General features: G+C 41.7%; 1 protein-coding gene across 1 annotated transcript in view; it reads right to left on the bottom strand.

Annotated features, from left to right (window-relative positions):
* Positions 1-5,845: 5,845 nt before the first annotated feature.
* WIF1 (WNT inhibitory factor 1) overlaps positions 5,846-17,444 on the bottom strand; it is a 37,583-nt gene continuing 25,984 nt past the window's right edge. The window contains exons 5-10 of the mRNA XM_063396538.1: positions 16,895-16,990; positions 15,230-15,325; positions 13,687-13,782; positions 9,578-9,673; positions 8,888-8,983; positions 5,846-6,689 (exon numbers count right to left, since the gene is read on the bottom strand). Of these exons, the coding sequence (XP_063252608.1) occupies positions 6,568-6,689; positions 8,888-8,983; positions 9,578-9,673; positions 13,687-13,782; positions 15,230-15,325; positions 16,895-16,990 (602 nt within the window). The 3' untranslated portion in view covers positions 5,846-6,567. The remainder of the gene's footprint in view (positions 6,690-8,887; positions 8,984-9,577; positions 9,674-13,686; positions 13,783-15,229; positions 15,326-16,894; positions 16,991-17,444) is intronic.

Raw genomic sequence — 17,444 nt, 5'->3', positions numbered from 1 at the left:
TTCTGGAATGCAGAAGGGGTCACATAAAAAAGGAATGTGTTTTGCTAGGAGAGGAAGCAGAGATAGAAAGAAACACAGGATTCTTCATTCCTCTTTTGATCAAGATGTGTTCAGCAGATCTTCTGTCTTAAACTCTTCCAGAACAACCTTTGCTATGGACAATAGAGCATTGCAGTGCAGTCAGAGCTGTTGCATGATGAAATGTCAGATAATAAACTTAAAAAATGAACAGGAGCCTAAATAGCTAACTACCTTCATGGCACTTTTTGGGTACTTTCTGTACTAAACAGCTCACTTTTAACCTAAGTGTTCATGTCACTCATTTGCTTCAGAGAAGACTGCTGTGTCTCAAGCAGAATAGACTCATCTGAGTGATTATTTCAGTCAAAATACTAACCACCAAACTTCTTTCTTATTGTCCTCTAAAAACCCAAGAAAATATCACATCCAAGGCGTTCTGCTGGCCATATTGTTGCAGCTCCTCTTCCTTGTGGATGGTCCACAAGGTGCTCAAAAACATTGTAGTACTATCATACTTCCATGGACAAGTGCAGAGTTAAAAGTGGTGTTACTGCAACATCAAATTCCTCTAAAAAGACTAGAAGTAGTGTATCCTAAACAAATGAAATTCTTGGGGATTTCAGATACTGGGGGTCTATTTATTTTTTTGTTCATTTGATTATTTGATGTTACTCTGTTTTAAGACAAACCAAAAAAAAGGAAGCGTAGTAGAGAAGAAAAACCAAAATCACATATTTAATGAAAGACTGGGAGAGCTGGCGTTATTCAGCTTGGAGAAGATTCCAAGAAGACCTTATTGAAACCTTTCCATATATAAAGGGGGCTTCTCAGAAAGACAGAAATTCTTTTTACCAGGTCCTGTAGTGACAGGGACAGTGGTTTTAAAATTAAAGAGGGTAGGTTTAGAGGGGACATAAGGAAGAAATTTTCGACTGTGAGGGTGGTGAGACACTGGAACAGGTTGCTCAGAAAGTTCTAGATGCCCCGTCCCTGAAAGTGCTCCAGGTCAGGCTGGATGGGGCTCTGAACAACCATGTCTAGTGAAAGGGAGGAGCTGGAACTGGATGATATTTAAGGTCCTTTCCAGCCCAAACCATTCTGTGGTTCTACATTACTAATTCACATGTTGTAAAGAGGTTCAGGAACAGCTACCAAAACCTTCAGTGATCCCTGTTTCAGCTCCCTGGTGGCAACGAAGAGGCACTTCCAAGGGGCGACGATGCACACCTCACCTGATGTTGCTGCCCATTTTCAAACACCAGCTAGTGGGATCTTCTGGTGTTGGAGAAGCTCCTACTCTCACTGATCACAAAGGCACATGGAAAGGAATGGAAACTCCAAACTCACCCCTCCCTAGAAACCCCTTGTGTCTCATTTTTAAGTGGATTGCTGTAAGTTGTGACATCTAAACCACTCAGGACCCCTCAACTGTCAAACTAGGTTGACATTTCAGCTGTGTTTCAAACACAGTTGATTCCTTTCAGGTATAAGCCTTGGAGGTGGAACTATCACTACTGAGTCAGTCTTACACAGGATAAATACAGTGAAGCAGTACAATCAATTCCTTTATTACTGCTGTAACTATAAAAAGGGAGAAATTTTTATGTTTTTACACAAAAAAAGTGATTTAAAAACACTGAGTAGATTGTGCTGAACATTCATTTTACTCTTTTAACAATGACACCATCTGGGAGATGTATCTGTTTGGCAATCACTCTCCAGATAGACCAAGGGAGAGGTGATACCCACAGTGGCCACTGAAGGTTGGAACTGAATGTTGAGAACAACCATGACCTTAATCAAATCCTCAGACTTTCATCTGGATTACCCTAATTTGAAGAAAGCCAGAGTCCAGCACACAAGCAGCTCCTATAGTAGCCAAATTTGTCCAACAAAGTCTGGCAATTTGTAGTAAGAGGACTGGGGAAAATTCCAACCTAGGGTCATAGCAGGCTCCATTTGGGCAAGGCTCCTGCAAGTTAGAGATGATGGATAGCACAGAAACTTGATGCACTAGGTGTTAACACTGTGGGGCATCCTTTTCAAATACTGCCTGCTGGAGAATTTGTAGAGTCCCACTGGTCCCTGCCTGGGAGTGAGGCTCACTGGGATGTCTGGGCAGGAGGGATGCAGTACAAATGCAGCACACTGATTAAGGGATATGTATAATTAAGGGTTGTAAAGTCAAACACTCAGAGCAGCCAGAGCCAGTTAGCTCTGTGAGCCCTGCACAGTGCCCCAGTGCCAGCTCCTCAGCCGTAAAATCCCTCGAGCATATGCCAGAAAACAAAGTGTTAGAAAGCACTTGTGGGGATGTCCCTCCTAAGCATCTGAACTACTTTTGAGCTGTGGTTTGGCCAGACAGGGTATGTGTGTTAAATCCTCTGAAAAAATTCACATTTCCGTGGAAAGATTTCTGCAGCGAGGCTGCTCTGTCTTCTGATGGGCTGTGTGGAAAGGGATTAAAATGCAATCTCTATAAGTAATATGAATGGTAGAATATGGTGTACTAAGTAGAAAATATAGAGTGGGGCTTTTTTTAACTTAAAATTGTGAAGGTTCATTTAAATTGAACGTCAGAAAGCCACAAAGAAAAGAAATAAATCTTCTCAGATTTGCATGCATGTCTTTCCCTTGCTGTTCTCCTAACCTGTTTGTTCTGAGCCCAGTTCAGCTTTGCACTGCTGTTGAGTGTGGGGGAACTTGCGTGGCTGGACTGGTGTGCTGCCATGCCAGCACCAAGGGATGTGCAGGCAGCCATGGGTGCTGGGAGCCCCTGAGGGACTGCTCTGTGGCTCAGCAGCCATCCTGCCAGAGAGAGGCAAGAAAAAATAAACAGCAACTGGGACACATTTCCCTTAAGATTTTTTAACTAGGTGCTTTTCTGTTTAAAGCGTCATATGAGCAAATCTTGCTGGCACATTTTAGAGCTGGAGAGGGTGTCACTGTTTAATCAGGGTCTTAAGGTTTGGCCATGTCCTGGCTAATCATAGCACCTCACCACCTCACTGAACACAAAGTTGTATTCACACTGGAGATTTGTGGCATTTAATAGGATTTAATCCCTGTAATAGATGAGAGCACTTTTGACTGAGCAATTCCTCTCTGGGCTAGACCTGAAATGACTGCAGGACCTGGAGTTCCATGAAACCATGCCTCTGACTGATGCCTCGACACCCATCACATTCCCCCTGCCCCAATGCCATGCTGTGGGCAGTGCAGGCACTCGGGCAAGCCTGGCATAACTTCAGCCTTTTTGGGCAGCTCCCTCTCTGCTGCTGCCAGGTTTCCCCTCACTAACTGCAAGTAGGAATTTTTTCTGCAGTAGGCAATCCCAGTAGAGCAGGTCATGTAGAGAAGTGAGAGGAAAGGAAAGGTAACAAATCTGTCCAGCAGAAACAAAGCTGACATTTTTGAATTAATAGCAGTAAGTCTGGCCAAAGCTTTGAGTCTGGCTTTTGGAGTTTGAATCCTACAGGCAGCGAGTCATCTGGAACAATTTTAATTTTTTTTTTTCTTTATAACTTTTTTTCCTTAATATTCTTTGAAATGCAGCTGAAGCTGGAAGAAGAACAACTGGACCATTCAGTCACACCAGATGGAGAAGGTGTGCTGAGTCCCAGCAGCCAGAGCTGCCTCCTGGTCAGGAAGAGCCCGTGAGCAGCACCCAGTGCATGTGTACCAGCACAGGCTGCCAGGTCAGGCACAGCATGAACAAGAAAAGACCACAATTATCTCCAGCTCCTCAACAATCAGGTGGAAATGTGAGGAGGCACTGAAAGGGATATGTTTGAAATCCAGCAACATAGAGCCAACCTAAAATGCAAATTCAAAAAAAAAAACCCCAAAAATCAACCCCCAAAAGCGCATGCATCAGCTCAGTAATGGCAGCAGTACAAAAAAGGCAGTTTGCCCTTAGGATGTCTGTTTCTGCTTTCTTTGTGTGCCTTGTGTATTTGTCCTTTGAACTGTTGTGCACACCTGGACTTAGCAGGATGCCAGTATTAGATACCTAAATTATCAAGTACCATTAGAAGCCCTTTGTAAAGCTATAATTTTGCCAGTTGCTGAAATTGAGATTTATTCGGTAGAGCTATAGTGATTTAACATTTTATGTTCTTCTACTCATTTTCATCATCTTACAGCTGCTGCTCACAAGTGCAATGTTGGGCATCTTGCTCTGGCTAACTACAAATTTTCCAAATATTGAAAAGGCAGTGTCTGTCTGACCTATTGTAGTGGATTGGTATTTTGACTCTTTTTTTTTTCCTATTTTTAAATAATTTTCATCTCTGGCATTTTTTTTTTCCCTCACGTGTGTCCTGTCCAGTGACAGAGTGTGATAAGTTCTGTTTTTTATTTTCAAATGGCAAAATTGCTTCCAACATCCAACCGGACTTTTTCTGGTAAATTCATGTCTTCTTTGAGCATTCTCAGTTATCACAGACTTTTAACTTAAAATTCTGATGTCAAAGACTGTCTCTTACATAGGAAACTTTGTGCTCAGACTGGCAAAGCCATGGAAATTTTGGGTAGACAATTGGTGTTTTCTAAGAAAGAGAGTTGCGGTACAGTGTGCACTTCGAGGACTATTTTTTCCTTTTGTAATATTTCTGCTGATATTCTTCTCAGGATTAATGATATTTACAAAAATCAGTGGTGAAACTCTGAAAACAAAACAGCATTAAGTGTCTTTAGAGCAAACAGCAAAAGATTTGGTCTGCATAAAAGAATACATTTGCTATTTTTAAGGAAGCACTTTCTAAGAAATTCACAGGAGCAGAAAAAGCTCAGCCAAAATATCTGAGGAATTTTAAGTAATAATTTTCTGTGATTTTTACTGTATTGTGTGACAAACCACTTAATCTTTGCTACAGAAAGAACAAAAAGCAGGCAAATGTGATATTTGCGTTTGCACACAGCTCCTGAGGCATCCCTGGACATACGGAGCAGCTACACATCTAATCTGAACCTAATATTAATCTCTTCCTTTCATCACTTTTAAGAAAAATATCAAAAAACGTTTTGTTCATGAACAGTTTCCCCTGGGTTTTCATCACCTAAGTGTTTTATCCTTTGCCTCAGGCTGCCCCTTTTCCACCTTTTCCAAATCTGAATACGTACTTTTGGGACAGCACTGACTGTGGGCAGAGGCTGAGCACCTTTCCGGCCCACACTTCCTCTTTCTGGCCTCAGTAAAGGGAAAAGCCCAGCTCTAATGTTTCCAACTATATGTTATTTACTTTTTTATTTGTCTCCCAGATAGTAAGATTGCCAGAAATACAGTCCAGCAAGGGTGGGTATATTCATTGGATATTTTCTGTTCTTCAGTGCATACAGAAACCACGTTTCCTGCTTCCAAGCCACACCAAAGTGCAACTCATGTACCCTCAACTGTTGCAAGAAGCAGCACCCAAACCTTCTACAGTCTGACCACAACACAACACAGGACCATCACCCTTGAACAGGAAACATGGCCAGGGCTGGACCATCACCTGCTCAGACAGAAGCTGTGAGAAGGATGTTCTGAGTCCCTGAGGTGCCATGAACTGGACCCCCACCTGGCTGAGTGGCAGTGCTGGGGGAAAGGAGGACGTGGTGGAGCACAAGTGCAGCGAGTGAAACACGCGGCCTTCCGTGTTATCCCCTCCTTGGCAAAGGCACAAGAAGAAATTGCTCTTCTGAAATATTTTTAAGAACTGTGGGGCTAAAAGCAGACGCAGAGAGAACCAACCCCACAGTGCCACTGTTTTATGAGGGGGCTCTAGAAAAGCCATCGTCCCAACGCAGTACTGATGAGACCGCAAGAGGCCACACAGAGCAGTACTCAAAAAACTAAAGCAGCATCTTTATTTTATACATAACAGTCAGTATAAAAGGTTTATTACATAAGAGCTGTTCTGTTTACAATATATTATATTGCTTCAAGCTGATGCAGAAACTTCATACATTATAGCTCTACTTTGTTTGCAATATATTATGTTGGTTAAATGGCATCACTGCAGTTCCTTTGTTTTGTAATACACAAAACTGTAAAGCCAAAAATAATACTGAATTGAGTTATTCAGTTTTTAAATTAGGTAACTTATTTGTTTGTTTGTTTGTTTTTCTTAAGGAAAAGTCTAAGTACACAATTTGTAAAAGTTTGCAAAATGCACCTTTCTTTTGTCTTAGGCAAATTACAGCTGTAGTCACTGAAATAATTCAGGATTAGCACCTACAGGGTTTTCTGTTTGAATTTTGTTACTTTTTTTTTGGAAAATATTTGCAGCTATATAACCCAAAAAAAGAAGTTTAAATGTAACTGAAGTATAGTACAAAACACCATCCAAAGCACTGAGAGAAGAAGCCTATATAACCATGCAACAGAAGTATTTATAAAACTTGAAAGGAATAGTAAGTGTCAGCTTGGTGGTTTATAATGAAGCTAATAAAATTCCAGCCGGTAATGTTAACTGTAATGAAGAGCACTTTAACATTCAATCCACGAGAGGTTAATGAAGGCTGTGAACTTTGTGAAACACAAACCATTTCAGATGCTGGAGCTCACCAGATATAATTGGATTCGGGTGGCACAGGCTTCTCCTCGGCCCTTTTTGGCGAAGGCGTGTGCTGCCTGTGCTTGCTGCCTGCTGGCCTCAGGGCGCTCACACCGCTGGCTCCATACCCTGCAAAATCAGCCAGGTCAAGAAAAAAGAAGCCACAGAAGTGGGCTCCCGATCCACAGCTAATATTTCAAGTGGAAACTGTCTTGCCCATTTGAACAAAGGATTTTGCTTTGCCTTACAGAAGTGCTCATGCCCCTGTTACCCCTCAGGATGAATGAAGTCCTGCCGGACAGAAAGATGAGCCCAGGGACGTCAGCACAGCCAGGCTGTCACTCAGCCTGGGGTTCACATGTGTACCCCCACACCGGGTGGGTTACAGTCATGATGATCTGCCAGCAAAAGGCTCTAGAATGGGGCATAAGCCCTCCCCTGGAGAGAATCTGCACCAGTTACCTCAGTTAGACTTTGGTTTATGGCTGAAGGCAAAGAAAAAGAACACCAGTGACCATAAACACCTGGGGGGGGAAAGCCGTCTGAAGCAGGCTTACTAGAGCTGCTTTGTTGTGGAAAATGAAAGTGAACAATAAAAATGGAATCCAAAGTATTATGTTGTAATTCTTTATAGGTTCATTTACCCATTTGTTACTTAAAGCTCATGGAAATGACTTTGAACTGCTAGTCCTCTGTTCAATTTTTTGACCACTTCTTTTTTAAGAAAACAGCTCCACCAGAGAGACATTCATTTGATGGAATATGAAACAAGTCTCTCAAGTTAGCTATAAATCTCCTCTCAAGATCCAGTGATGTTTGGTTTCAGTTGAAAAGAGAGATTTGCAGTGCATGCACACTAATGGACACTTAAAATGGGCGTGAATTTTGCCCAAATGTCCATTTCACAGTTTCTTTGTTGAATACAAAGAGAGTTTTGCAGTACCAAATACAGCAGAACTGTACCCAAACTCCAAGTAATGAAGGATACAAAACCTTGGAGTTTACAATAATGTAGGACTATTGACTTCTCATCACAAGGCAGGTATGAATTTTGGTTTTGTTGTACAGGTAATTACTTCTTTGGTGATGGTCACCTGAAGCATGTATTTGTTTACATTTGCCATCTGAGTTCTTTGTAGGAAGAGTATGACAGGAAGAAAAAGTTCATACTGAACTTATGAACTGTAGTTCATATGGGTCCATTTCCTTGTATCTTTTTTCTAACCATAACATATTAATGGTATTGCTCCTTCAGACAATAGCCTGAATACTTAAACACAAATCCATTAGGTAACAACAAAAAAGTGGACTCCTAATTTTCACAGCAAAATCCATCTTAGTTGGATAATGCTCAGGTTTTAATGAAAATACTATATTTATTCTAATATATTTTGATGTGACAAAAATCATACGCATCAACAGGTTTTAATAAAAGTGAACGTTCAGTTGATGCTGCAATGTAAGGTTCACATTCCTTATGGCTGACTGGTTTTGTAGCTGCAAAATTTTTCAACTTTTTTTATTATTGACACAAAAAACACATGTAAATTGGTAGCCAACAATGATAAACATTAGTATCTTTTGGGAGTGTATAAAGATTGTATATTGAAGATCTGCTGTTATAGTACTGTTGCACACGAAACATAAAATTAAATCTGAAGATCTTACTGGATATCCAATTGTATTTCAAACAATTATAGAGTACCATTGCCCAGTGAAATGAACAGTTGCTATAATAGATGGTAAATGGATCAAAAAGCGTAACAGAAATTAATTTTGAGAACTTTGCTTAGGGACAATGTATTTTGTATGCTGTGGTGCACAGGTGGGAAGAGGAGAAGAAAACTGTGAAGTTGCTAAGAACAGATCTTGGATAACTATTCAAGTTTTCCCCCAAATTTCCCAAGGACATTTTATTTTTTCTAAGTTTCAATCAGCTTTAAAACCTGTCAGAGTTTTACTTTTAAAAATACCTACTCAGCATTTAAAAACTAGCTGATATTACTGAGGTGTATTGAGGGAATTGGATCCCTTTCACACTATGGTTGGAAGACACGTAAGGTCCCCCTCTGATGGATACCAGATTCTGGAATTTCTAATATAAAAACGATCTAGAGAAAACACTTTCAAATTATTATGATTTTTTTTAAAGGAGGTAAAATTATGGAGTATTGAAAACCTTTGTTTTACTGCTTGGATTAAAGATTAGAGAAAAAGGAGTGCAGTGCAATTAATGATGCTGAAAAGGCTTTTGAGGCAGTCATTTCTGTATAGCACTGGGTGTGTAACAGCTCAGACACAAATCTCAGGGTTTGTTTCTCACTTACTTTTATTGCAGTGTCTCCCGTGCCAGCCCTCTTTGCACTGGCATTTGTTGGGCTCCACACAGGTGCCGTACGGGCCACAGCTGGGTTCACAGACAGCTGTAAAAAAGTGAACACATACATCTGGCATTTCATCCAGAGACAGCCACATGTTTGCTTTCCCTGCTGTTTCACATGATGGGTTGCTCCTGGGGCTCTCAAAGTAAATCTGTGCCTTTGCACTGAGTGCAGGCAGAGCCCTGAAGCAGTCTACACTCATTTCTTTACCTGCAAGGTCTGTCTCAGCCTCTGCCAGAGAATCAGGTTGTAGAGCAGAGCTGAGCATCCACCAGAACCAGCGGGAGGAGAGTAGCTCCCAGCACTCCACTCACAGTGTGCTCATTGTATTTCAACATGGCAAAGTATTGACATTTTATTAAGCATTTCTCTATTACTAATCTGCTATTGCTGAGCTATCACACTGGTGTTTTATAGAAACTCAGGAGTACAGAAGAGACTGTGAGGACACTTCTGTAAAAAAATGTTTCTGGTTTTGTAATTCACTTTAAGTCTGGTATATGATGTATGTCCAGAAAATAAAATAACTTGAATTACTTTGACAACAAACAATTAGTACTGACATTATGGAAGGAAGATATGGCACAGTGAGCTCGATGTTCCCACAAGGCCTGACAGACTGGCTTTGGTACTTACGCTTTGAACACAGGTCCCCCTGGTAGCCTTTGGAGCACTTGCATTTATTCTTACCAGTGCATTTGCCTCCATTTCGACAGGGTTGATGGCATTTACCTAGAAATTGAAAACACAGAAACAATGGTCTTAGTCCCTGTGCCTGCTGGGGACAAATGTCTGACAAGCTTGCCTTGTACCTGAAAAACTCATCAGATGTTAGAGTGTGCACTATGGATTCATCAGGAAAGACTGTGGCAAGCCTGTGCTTCCAGTTTATAAGCGTTCTTCTCCTTTGAAAATATGACAATAGTTTGGCATGGCCAAAGCCTGTGTGACCATGCAGCTTTTGGCCAGGTTTGTGCCACTCTGACTCTGCAGAATCCCTCACATGACTGGTCAGCATTGACTCCTGCTCTCCTCACCCTTCACAGGGGAGGCAGCACTGCCCAGGTGATTCAGTTCCAAAGAGCAGGATCCAAACCTGAGGGGCCCCATCAGAAAAGGTCAAGTGACATCTGAGACCAGTAAGACACTCAGGGAATGACAGGTCCCACTTGCAGACAGTAAATATATTGGCTGGGCCCCTCAGTTGGGGAGCACCGTGGTGCTGTGGATGGTGTAGTGAGGGATATTCCACACGGCAGCTCAGAAACTAAGGGCTCATTAAAAATACATGCCCTTCTTTCCTGTTTGCAAAGAACAGAGCAACTTTGCTAACAGTAATTGGAACTGGCAGACATTTTTCCAGGCTCTTGGTCTGGAAATTACTTTCAGTTACAGACTTTGCCAAAGGCATAGGCTGGGTCTGTAGGAAGTCTTGTTTGGCCCTGATTGCCTGGGACTGAGAAGGCCCATGCTGGTGGAGGAGAGCCACACTCAATTTCTTTCTTTCATTCTGGCCATGACACACCAGAAACCTTCCTCAAACTTAACATGCATGCCTATACCTTGTTAGAATTTGTCCACCTTACTGAACTAATTAAATCTTCACTCATCTCTAGGAAGGGAAGCACAGTGCCTTCCTAGTGAGCTCAGTGACTCCCAGGCTGGGGGAGGCTCACTGTCACCTCCCTGGGCACTCTTGGGCCACCAGGAATCACACCCTCACTTTCCTGCCACTTGGTGCCCATAGGTACCAGTGCAGCTTTTCTCATGGTTGTCCAAACCCATTTTTTACCTTTTCTAATGCCACTACACTTCCTAGATTCTTCAGAAAAGAGGAAAAAAACTGGCATCCTTCCTAGATATAACACTAATATCTACCTGAATCTGTGACCAAACAAAAACTGGAACCTGGGCCAGTAAACGGCTTCCTTTCCCTTTCCCTTTCCCTTTCCCTTTCCCTTTCCCTTTCCCTTTCCCTTTCCCTTTCCCTTTCCCTTTCCCTTTCCCTTTCCCTTTCCCTTTCCCTTTCCCTTTCCCTTTCCCTTTCCCTTTCCCTTTCCCTTTCCCTTTCCCTTTCCCTTTCCCTTTCCCTTTCCCTTTCCCTTTCCCTTTCCCTTTCCCTTTCCCTTTTTTTTTTTTTAAGAAAGGTATTAACTGAGACCTGCATGTCATAATTTAAGCATCAACACTGGCTTGCTGTGCTGAAAACCTCATTTCATGATCACAGACTGCCCTCTTGGGAGCTTGACATCACAGGCAGCACCTGCTTAGCCTTCAACCCCTGCAGACCTTTGTGATACAAAACGTATTGTCAATATAAAGGAAATTGTGTGTGTTGTCAATATAAAGAAAACACTCATTCCTATTGTACATTATTATTTTAATAACCCTGAAACAAGTTCCATAAGCAGCTGATGGAACAAACTCTGCTAAGGAGAGTTTTGGTAAAAGCACAGTTTCTCTGCAGGAGCCTCTGGAGAGGGAAACTTTAGGCATTGTAATCTGCAAACATTTGCATCCCAAGTAATTAACAACTGGAAAGAGCAATGCTAAAGAAATCAATGAATTTTCCTTTTAAGTTCTTTTAAGAAGTTTAAGTTCTTTAAGTAAATCTAGACGATATGGGTCAAGAGACGTGACACCGACTTCCACCAAGTTGCAACAGGCAAGCATTTGGCTCAGCACGGCTCAATTGACTTTGGCCTAAGATACTGTCACAGAATGAAGAAAAGAGTAATAACTCTGTCTGTTGTTGACTGAGAAATGGAAAAAGCAACAAAACAGCTGGTGATAAGTAGGGGAGGAATCCAAAGCAAAATAAAGTTCTCTGGATTCAAAGTGAAACACTAATTAGAGACAATGCATACCTATAACTAGAAAAAAAGATCTGGAAGACTCTGAATGCTTGTTAGTGTTGACTGGGTTCAGTACACTTCCCAGGAGCCTTACACAGGGATTCAATTATTACACAAGCACTGAAAGCCTATACCCAATATTAAAACAAAACCAACAATGAAACCTTGCAATTTTCAGAAGATGGCTTCCTGCCTGTTGAAAAGTTTTCCCCCCTTGTTATTTTAAGAATCCCATGACTGAATGTAGCTGTCCCTAGATCTGAGAAAATGGACTGAGTTGTGTTTCTGCTCTGGTGTTTCTAAGCCTTGAGCAGATTTCTTGCAATCTTCTACTGCTGTGCTAGTGCTGCTGCAGTGTCCAGAGGTGATGACAGCTGTCATTCACAATCTAACTATTGCAGTCCTGGCTTTACAAGAGCCAGAGAAAGTGCAAAGCTATCCTTGCTCTCACTGATATTGCCTCAGTTTGGGTCCTAGCATACCATGATCCTGAATTTGTGTGTTGGTTTTTTTTTTTCTTTTGTACACAAACTTATTTACTGCCCGTATTTTAATTAATTTAATTTGAGTTTCACAGATAAACCTTTCCAGGAAGTCAAACCAGTTGCACTTATCCCAAGCAGCAGTAGACAAATATGCACTTCAGCTCTTCAGACAGATCAATTAAATGGACTGCCCTTAATTATACATGCTGTAATAACAGTTCTAAGAATTACCCTCAAAAAACCACCACCAAACATAAAATACATGCTTCTCTCTTTGAATCACTTTCAATCTTCATCTGAAAAATGTCAACAATGTTGACTTTTTGGGGACTGAAGAAAGAAATGGGGTTCTGCCAAATAGTCAAATTTGAACTTGATGTAAGCAAAGGTAAATCCAGTGAAAACCCACACTGTTGTTCTTATGGCATATGATCTGAATTTATATCAATGGGCAATCTTTATTAACTTCAAAACAATAAAGCTTTGCTACTTCTTTTCCACTAAATTTTTAATGATATAAAAAGGAGTTGCAAAATGCCTTGCAATGCATAGAGACACGGTGAAACATTTTCATACACCTATTGTTAATCTACATAAAGGCTGAGGAAAAAGGAAAATCTTACTGTATCTGTGTGCTTTCTCTGCACAGCAATTCACTTATTGTTGTACATTGGCTGACAGCAAGTTAAGAGTTTATTTCCATGTGTTTCCAAAGTGATAAAAATTTCCTAATTGTGAGAAGAGCTTGTTTCTACTGATGTATATTAAAAAAATCAGCATTTACATATCCTAGGCCAAATAGTGCTCTCCATGCTCCTATGAAGGTGCTGGGGAATATCAGTGGAATTATTTACAGCAGGGAAAGCTTTCCTGCACACTGTCCTGTTCAAAGTAAGTCCAGGAAGAATGAAGTCTGGTTGTACATCCTCAAGTTACCTTGTGAATGTAACAATGTTACACGAAAGCTCTCAGCCCTTAGAGTCAGTCCTCCTTTTGCCCCAAGCCTTTTCATTCCCAAATTATAGTAGCCCTTTCAGAAGTGTCAGGTCAAATTTAATCTGCTGTGCCCAAGTGTGATTTGCCATAAGGTTTGAAAATAGATGCACCCCAGGCTTGGCATGGCAGCACATCTGTCTGCTTGCGTACTTATGGCTTGAGGATTGTTACCAAGCCTGGTTACTAGTGAAAACAGAACAGGGCAGGGTGTGAGATGGTCCAGCAATGAATCAAACTTCTAAGTAGGAAACTTGTTTGGAGGCGTGTGGTGTCTGACTGTGAGGGTTCCAAACTGCTGCGTGTGACCCTTGCTCTGTGCCCAGCACAGGCAGGTCACATGTTACCATTAGGCATTGACACTTGGAGAAGCTGATGTATATGAAAGCAAGCACACAGAGATGTTACTCACTAATTTCACATTGGTCTCCTTCATAGCCTGAAGGACAAATGCATTTTCCCAGATAGAAACACGTCCCTCCATTGAAACATGTTGTTGTACAGTTTGCTGAAACGAATAAAAGAGGAATGAACTGTCATTAATATGAGCTAGGACTAACTGGGACTTAATGTTCTCTGCTGTTCATCATAAATAAACATTGAGTAGGTTGTAAAAGCAGGATTAACATCTTTTCATCTGATTTACAAAGTACTCCTGAAATGCAGTTACTCCTACATAATGCTTTACACGGGCACACACACAAGGCAATGTAGAACGAGACAAGCGAACAACACAGCAGTGAGCTCTCTGAGGACAGACAGCTACATCTTTATCAACCCCACACATAAAGCTCATTGAAGGATTAAGGCACTACTGCTATTGAAACTGCCAGCATCTGATAAAAGGAGCACAGCCTAGGACTGGAAGCTACTTCTACAAGAGGATACTTCACTGCAGTTCTTGAGTAATCCTTTGACTAAAAAGAAACCTCTGTGAGTTTTTCTGTGTGGTGACATAGATGCAAATGCTCTGACTTTCAGCTGCCAAGTGACTTGCATTGTGTTAGATGTGACTTTTCACCAAACAGCTGGGATTTACATTAATCCTTCAAGACATGGGGAGCATTTAATTAACGCACACATTTGAAGCATTTTCTAAATGTGGTAAAAGTCTGTTCAAAGACTACCCACAAGACATGAGGGCATTGACACCAACAGTTTGTGCAAAATAACAGGGAGGTTCCCACAATATTGTTGAAAAGTCTTCTAGGACCCGTTGCATTCAGTCTTTACTTCATATAGACCTGCAACAACAAATGCAGCAGGACGTTCTGCTCTGCCATGAGCAGGTCAGCTATATTTCTGCAGGAAATTACTTGGGTTTTTTCTACATGGTAGCTTAGACTATTCCAAACTACTGTGCTGAACAACTGATTGTTGGTTTTTACCCTTCATGAGACCCGATGCAGCAACAGAAAATGAACAGCTTGTATGTTTTTTCATGTGTCCAGATGCAGCACATTAATGTACTAAAAATTAGTAAAAATTAATTTTACTACAGTAAAATAGAGCTCAAATGGGGGGCGGGGGCAGGGGTGTTTGTTTGTTTTTTGGGGGTTTTTTTCTCCCCTCAGAAATATAAGCAATTTTTGTGGTAAGATCCACAGTTTTCAGTGGATCAACTGAAGTGATTATCCAAATCACCCTTCACAGAGCTGGGGTGTATGGATACTGCCAGTCCCTATATTCTTCCAACAGCTGCCAGGCTGTGCTACAGCATCTATTTTAAGAATCACAATATCTTTAAAACTTACTCACTTATTGCTTGCCTGACTTTCCAAAATGCACTCTTAGAGGGAAACTGCTGCAAGTGGATGAAGAGATCATGCTGCGTGCAGAGCCCAGGGGTTCAGGTGGCTTTACCTTTGTCACCCGGGGGTTCAGGTGGCTTTACCTTTGTCACCCAGGGGTTCAGCTGCCTGTACCTTTGTCACCCGGGGTTCAGCTGCCTTTACCTTTGTCGCAGTTGATGCCGTAGAAGCCCGGCGGGCAGATGCAGAGGCCGGGTGTGATGCAGAGCCCGCCGTTCATGCAGCGAGGAACACACAGTGCTGAAGAGTGGGAAGGACAGAAAAAGCATTGCTGGTAGGATAGAAACTGGTGTTTAAATACATGACACATAGACTCCTTAAGCTACTTTTCTTTCTGTTCATTGTTTTAAGTCACCTTTGCAAAGTGCCTCTGATAGGGGGTTACATCTATTATATCTTTGGTTTGTATCTGGCAATTTCTGTATAGTGCTACTAAAAACTATAGCCTAACTCAAGTTTAAATCTGATTCCATGTGTAAGCACAAATTGCCTCTTGTATAGTTTAATACCAGGCAGGGGAGAGCAAAGTACCCACATACACCTACATACTCTGGATATTTAAAATCCCCCCACACAAGTCCTCTCTATGACTGTATTCTGGTTCCTCAGCTGTGCAGGCAGGACTATCTCAGAGGGGTCAGTAATTCAGTGGGGTTCCCAGGCAGGCTTTACAATGAACTTCCCTACTCCTGCATACCTGAGCGTAAGCACGGCTACGGAATTTTGGCTAGGGAAGCCTGCTGTGCAGCCAAAATGTCCTGCATGCTCCCAGTGAACCTTCTCTGGAGCCACTGTGCTCTTCCAAGACCTCTCTGTGGTCACCCCAGGAAACTCTTCAGGGAGGCATGTTAGGGGGCAATGCTTCATTTTGTGGTTGCCCACAATTGCTACATGCAGCAAGGTTGGGTCCATGCTAGTGAGTTAAACAGCACCCAGGCATGGGGCCAAATGGCCTTGTGAAATCATCTTGTGAAATTGTTGGTGTCTCTGCTTTTGTCCTGGCTGACCAGCAAATCCTCCTGGCCATGGTCCTGGGATGAGTAGTAACCACGGGCTCCTCCCAGGAGTGAGTTTGTAATGGGTTTGTTGGAAGGTAAGAGTTTATTAAACATATGAGCGCAAGCTGTGCCAGTCGCTCTCCATGCCAGGGAACAGTCCTTGATCCTTTGTGGTTAATATTTTTGATGCTGCCAGAGTATCTGGGAGTGAATGATTGTATTGGAGTAGGATGCCCATGGGGATGGGCATCTCCAGTCACCCTAGGAGGGACTGCCACTGGGAAAAGGAAGAGAGGGATAGGAAGATCTAGTTTCCTTGCCAAGTCACAACAATTTCCCAGTTCTTTGCTCCTGGAAATGCTGGTTTGAGCTATTATCCACTCATGGAAGAGAAAGAGAATCTTCTCTTCCCATTTTTGTTTTCAGCCTGCTTGCAAATCTGATCTTGTCAGCAAATAAACAAATGCAGAGCAACTAAAGCACTGTGCTTTGTTTCCCAGCTAGTTCTCATTAGCAGAAGAATTTTATCTCGTCTTCTTGCCAGATGGATTCCCTGTGATTAGGGATCACTTAACTATTGCATCAACTTTTGTTAAAAGCAATTTGTGAAAGAGAAAATATTTTTCATGTAATCAATTTGTATTTCTACTTGACCATGGATGATAATAACAATTCTCTTACATGTTTGAACTCAAAATATACAAAATCTTCAGAACAGGCCATTCTTAACTTTAGGAGTGCCTACAGTGCAGGAGTTACAGTTTTCTTGAGATTGTGGTAAAAAGACAGTTGAGATTTTTTATTAAATTACCTTTCTCACAGTGAGGCCCATAAAATCCATCAGGACATTCACAGACATGTCTTTCGTTGCAAACCCCTCCATTTCTGCATCCTCCTGGACATTCCGCTTTATAAAATACAAATACAACAACAATCTTAGTTAAAATATTGTTTACTTCAGCTGCCAGCCAAATCTTAGTAGGATCAATATATTTCTTTGACACAACTGTTAAAGTATTTGCTGGCAGACAAACACCGAAGAAATGGAAATTCAGCTAAGATTTCTTCAAGATAAATGAGTTTCTCTTTTAGTAGTCTACAAACAGATGTTCCATCACATATTCACATGGGTGATGCACCTGTTGACGGACTCTGCATTTTCACTGTTCTACTGCTCTGCAAGTGCATGAGCAATGTGAGTGCTCTGCTCAATCCAGTACCTTCTTTTCTGTGTGGAAATGAGCAGACAACTTAGTGCAGAACTTGCATGGCTGGTTAGACCCACCCTTAGTGTGCAGGACCAGTTTCGATTTCTGCAGCCTGAAGTAGACGTCGCTGCAACTTGCACTGCATTAATGACC

Source organism: Prinia subflava, chromosome 4, assembly GCF_021018805.1.
Source record: "Prinia subflava isolate CZ2003 ecotype Zambia chromosome 4, Cam_Psub_1.2, whole genome shotgun sequence".
Taxonomy (NCBI): Eukaryota; Metazoa; Chordata; class Aves; order Passeriformes; family Cisticolidae; genus Prinia; species Prinia subflava.
Note: the sequence above shows the minus strand (reverse complement) of the source record. Positions and strands in the feature narration are given on the sequence as shown.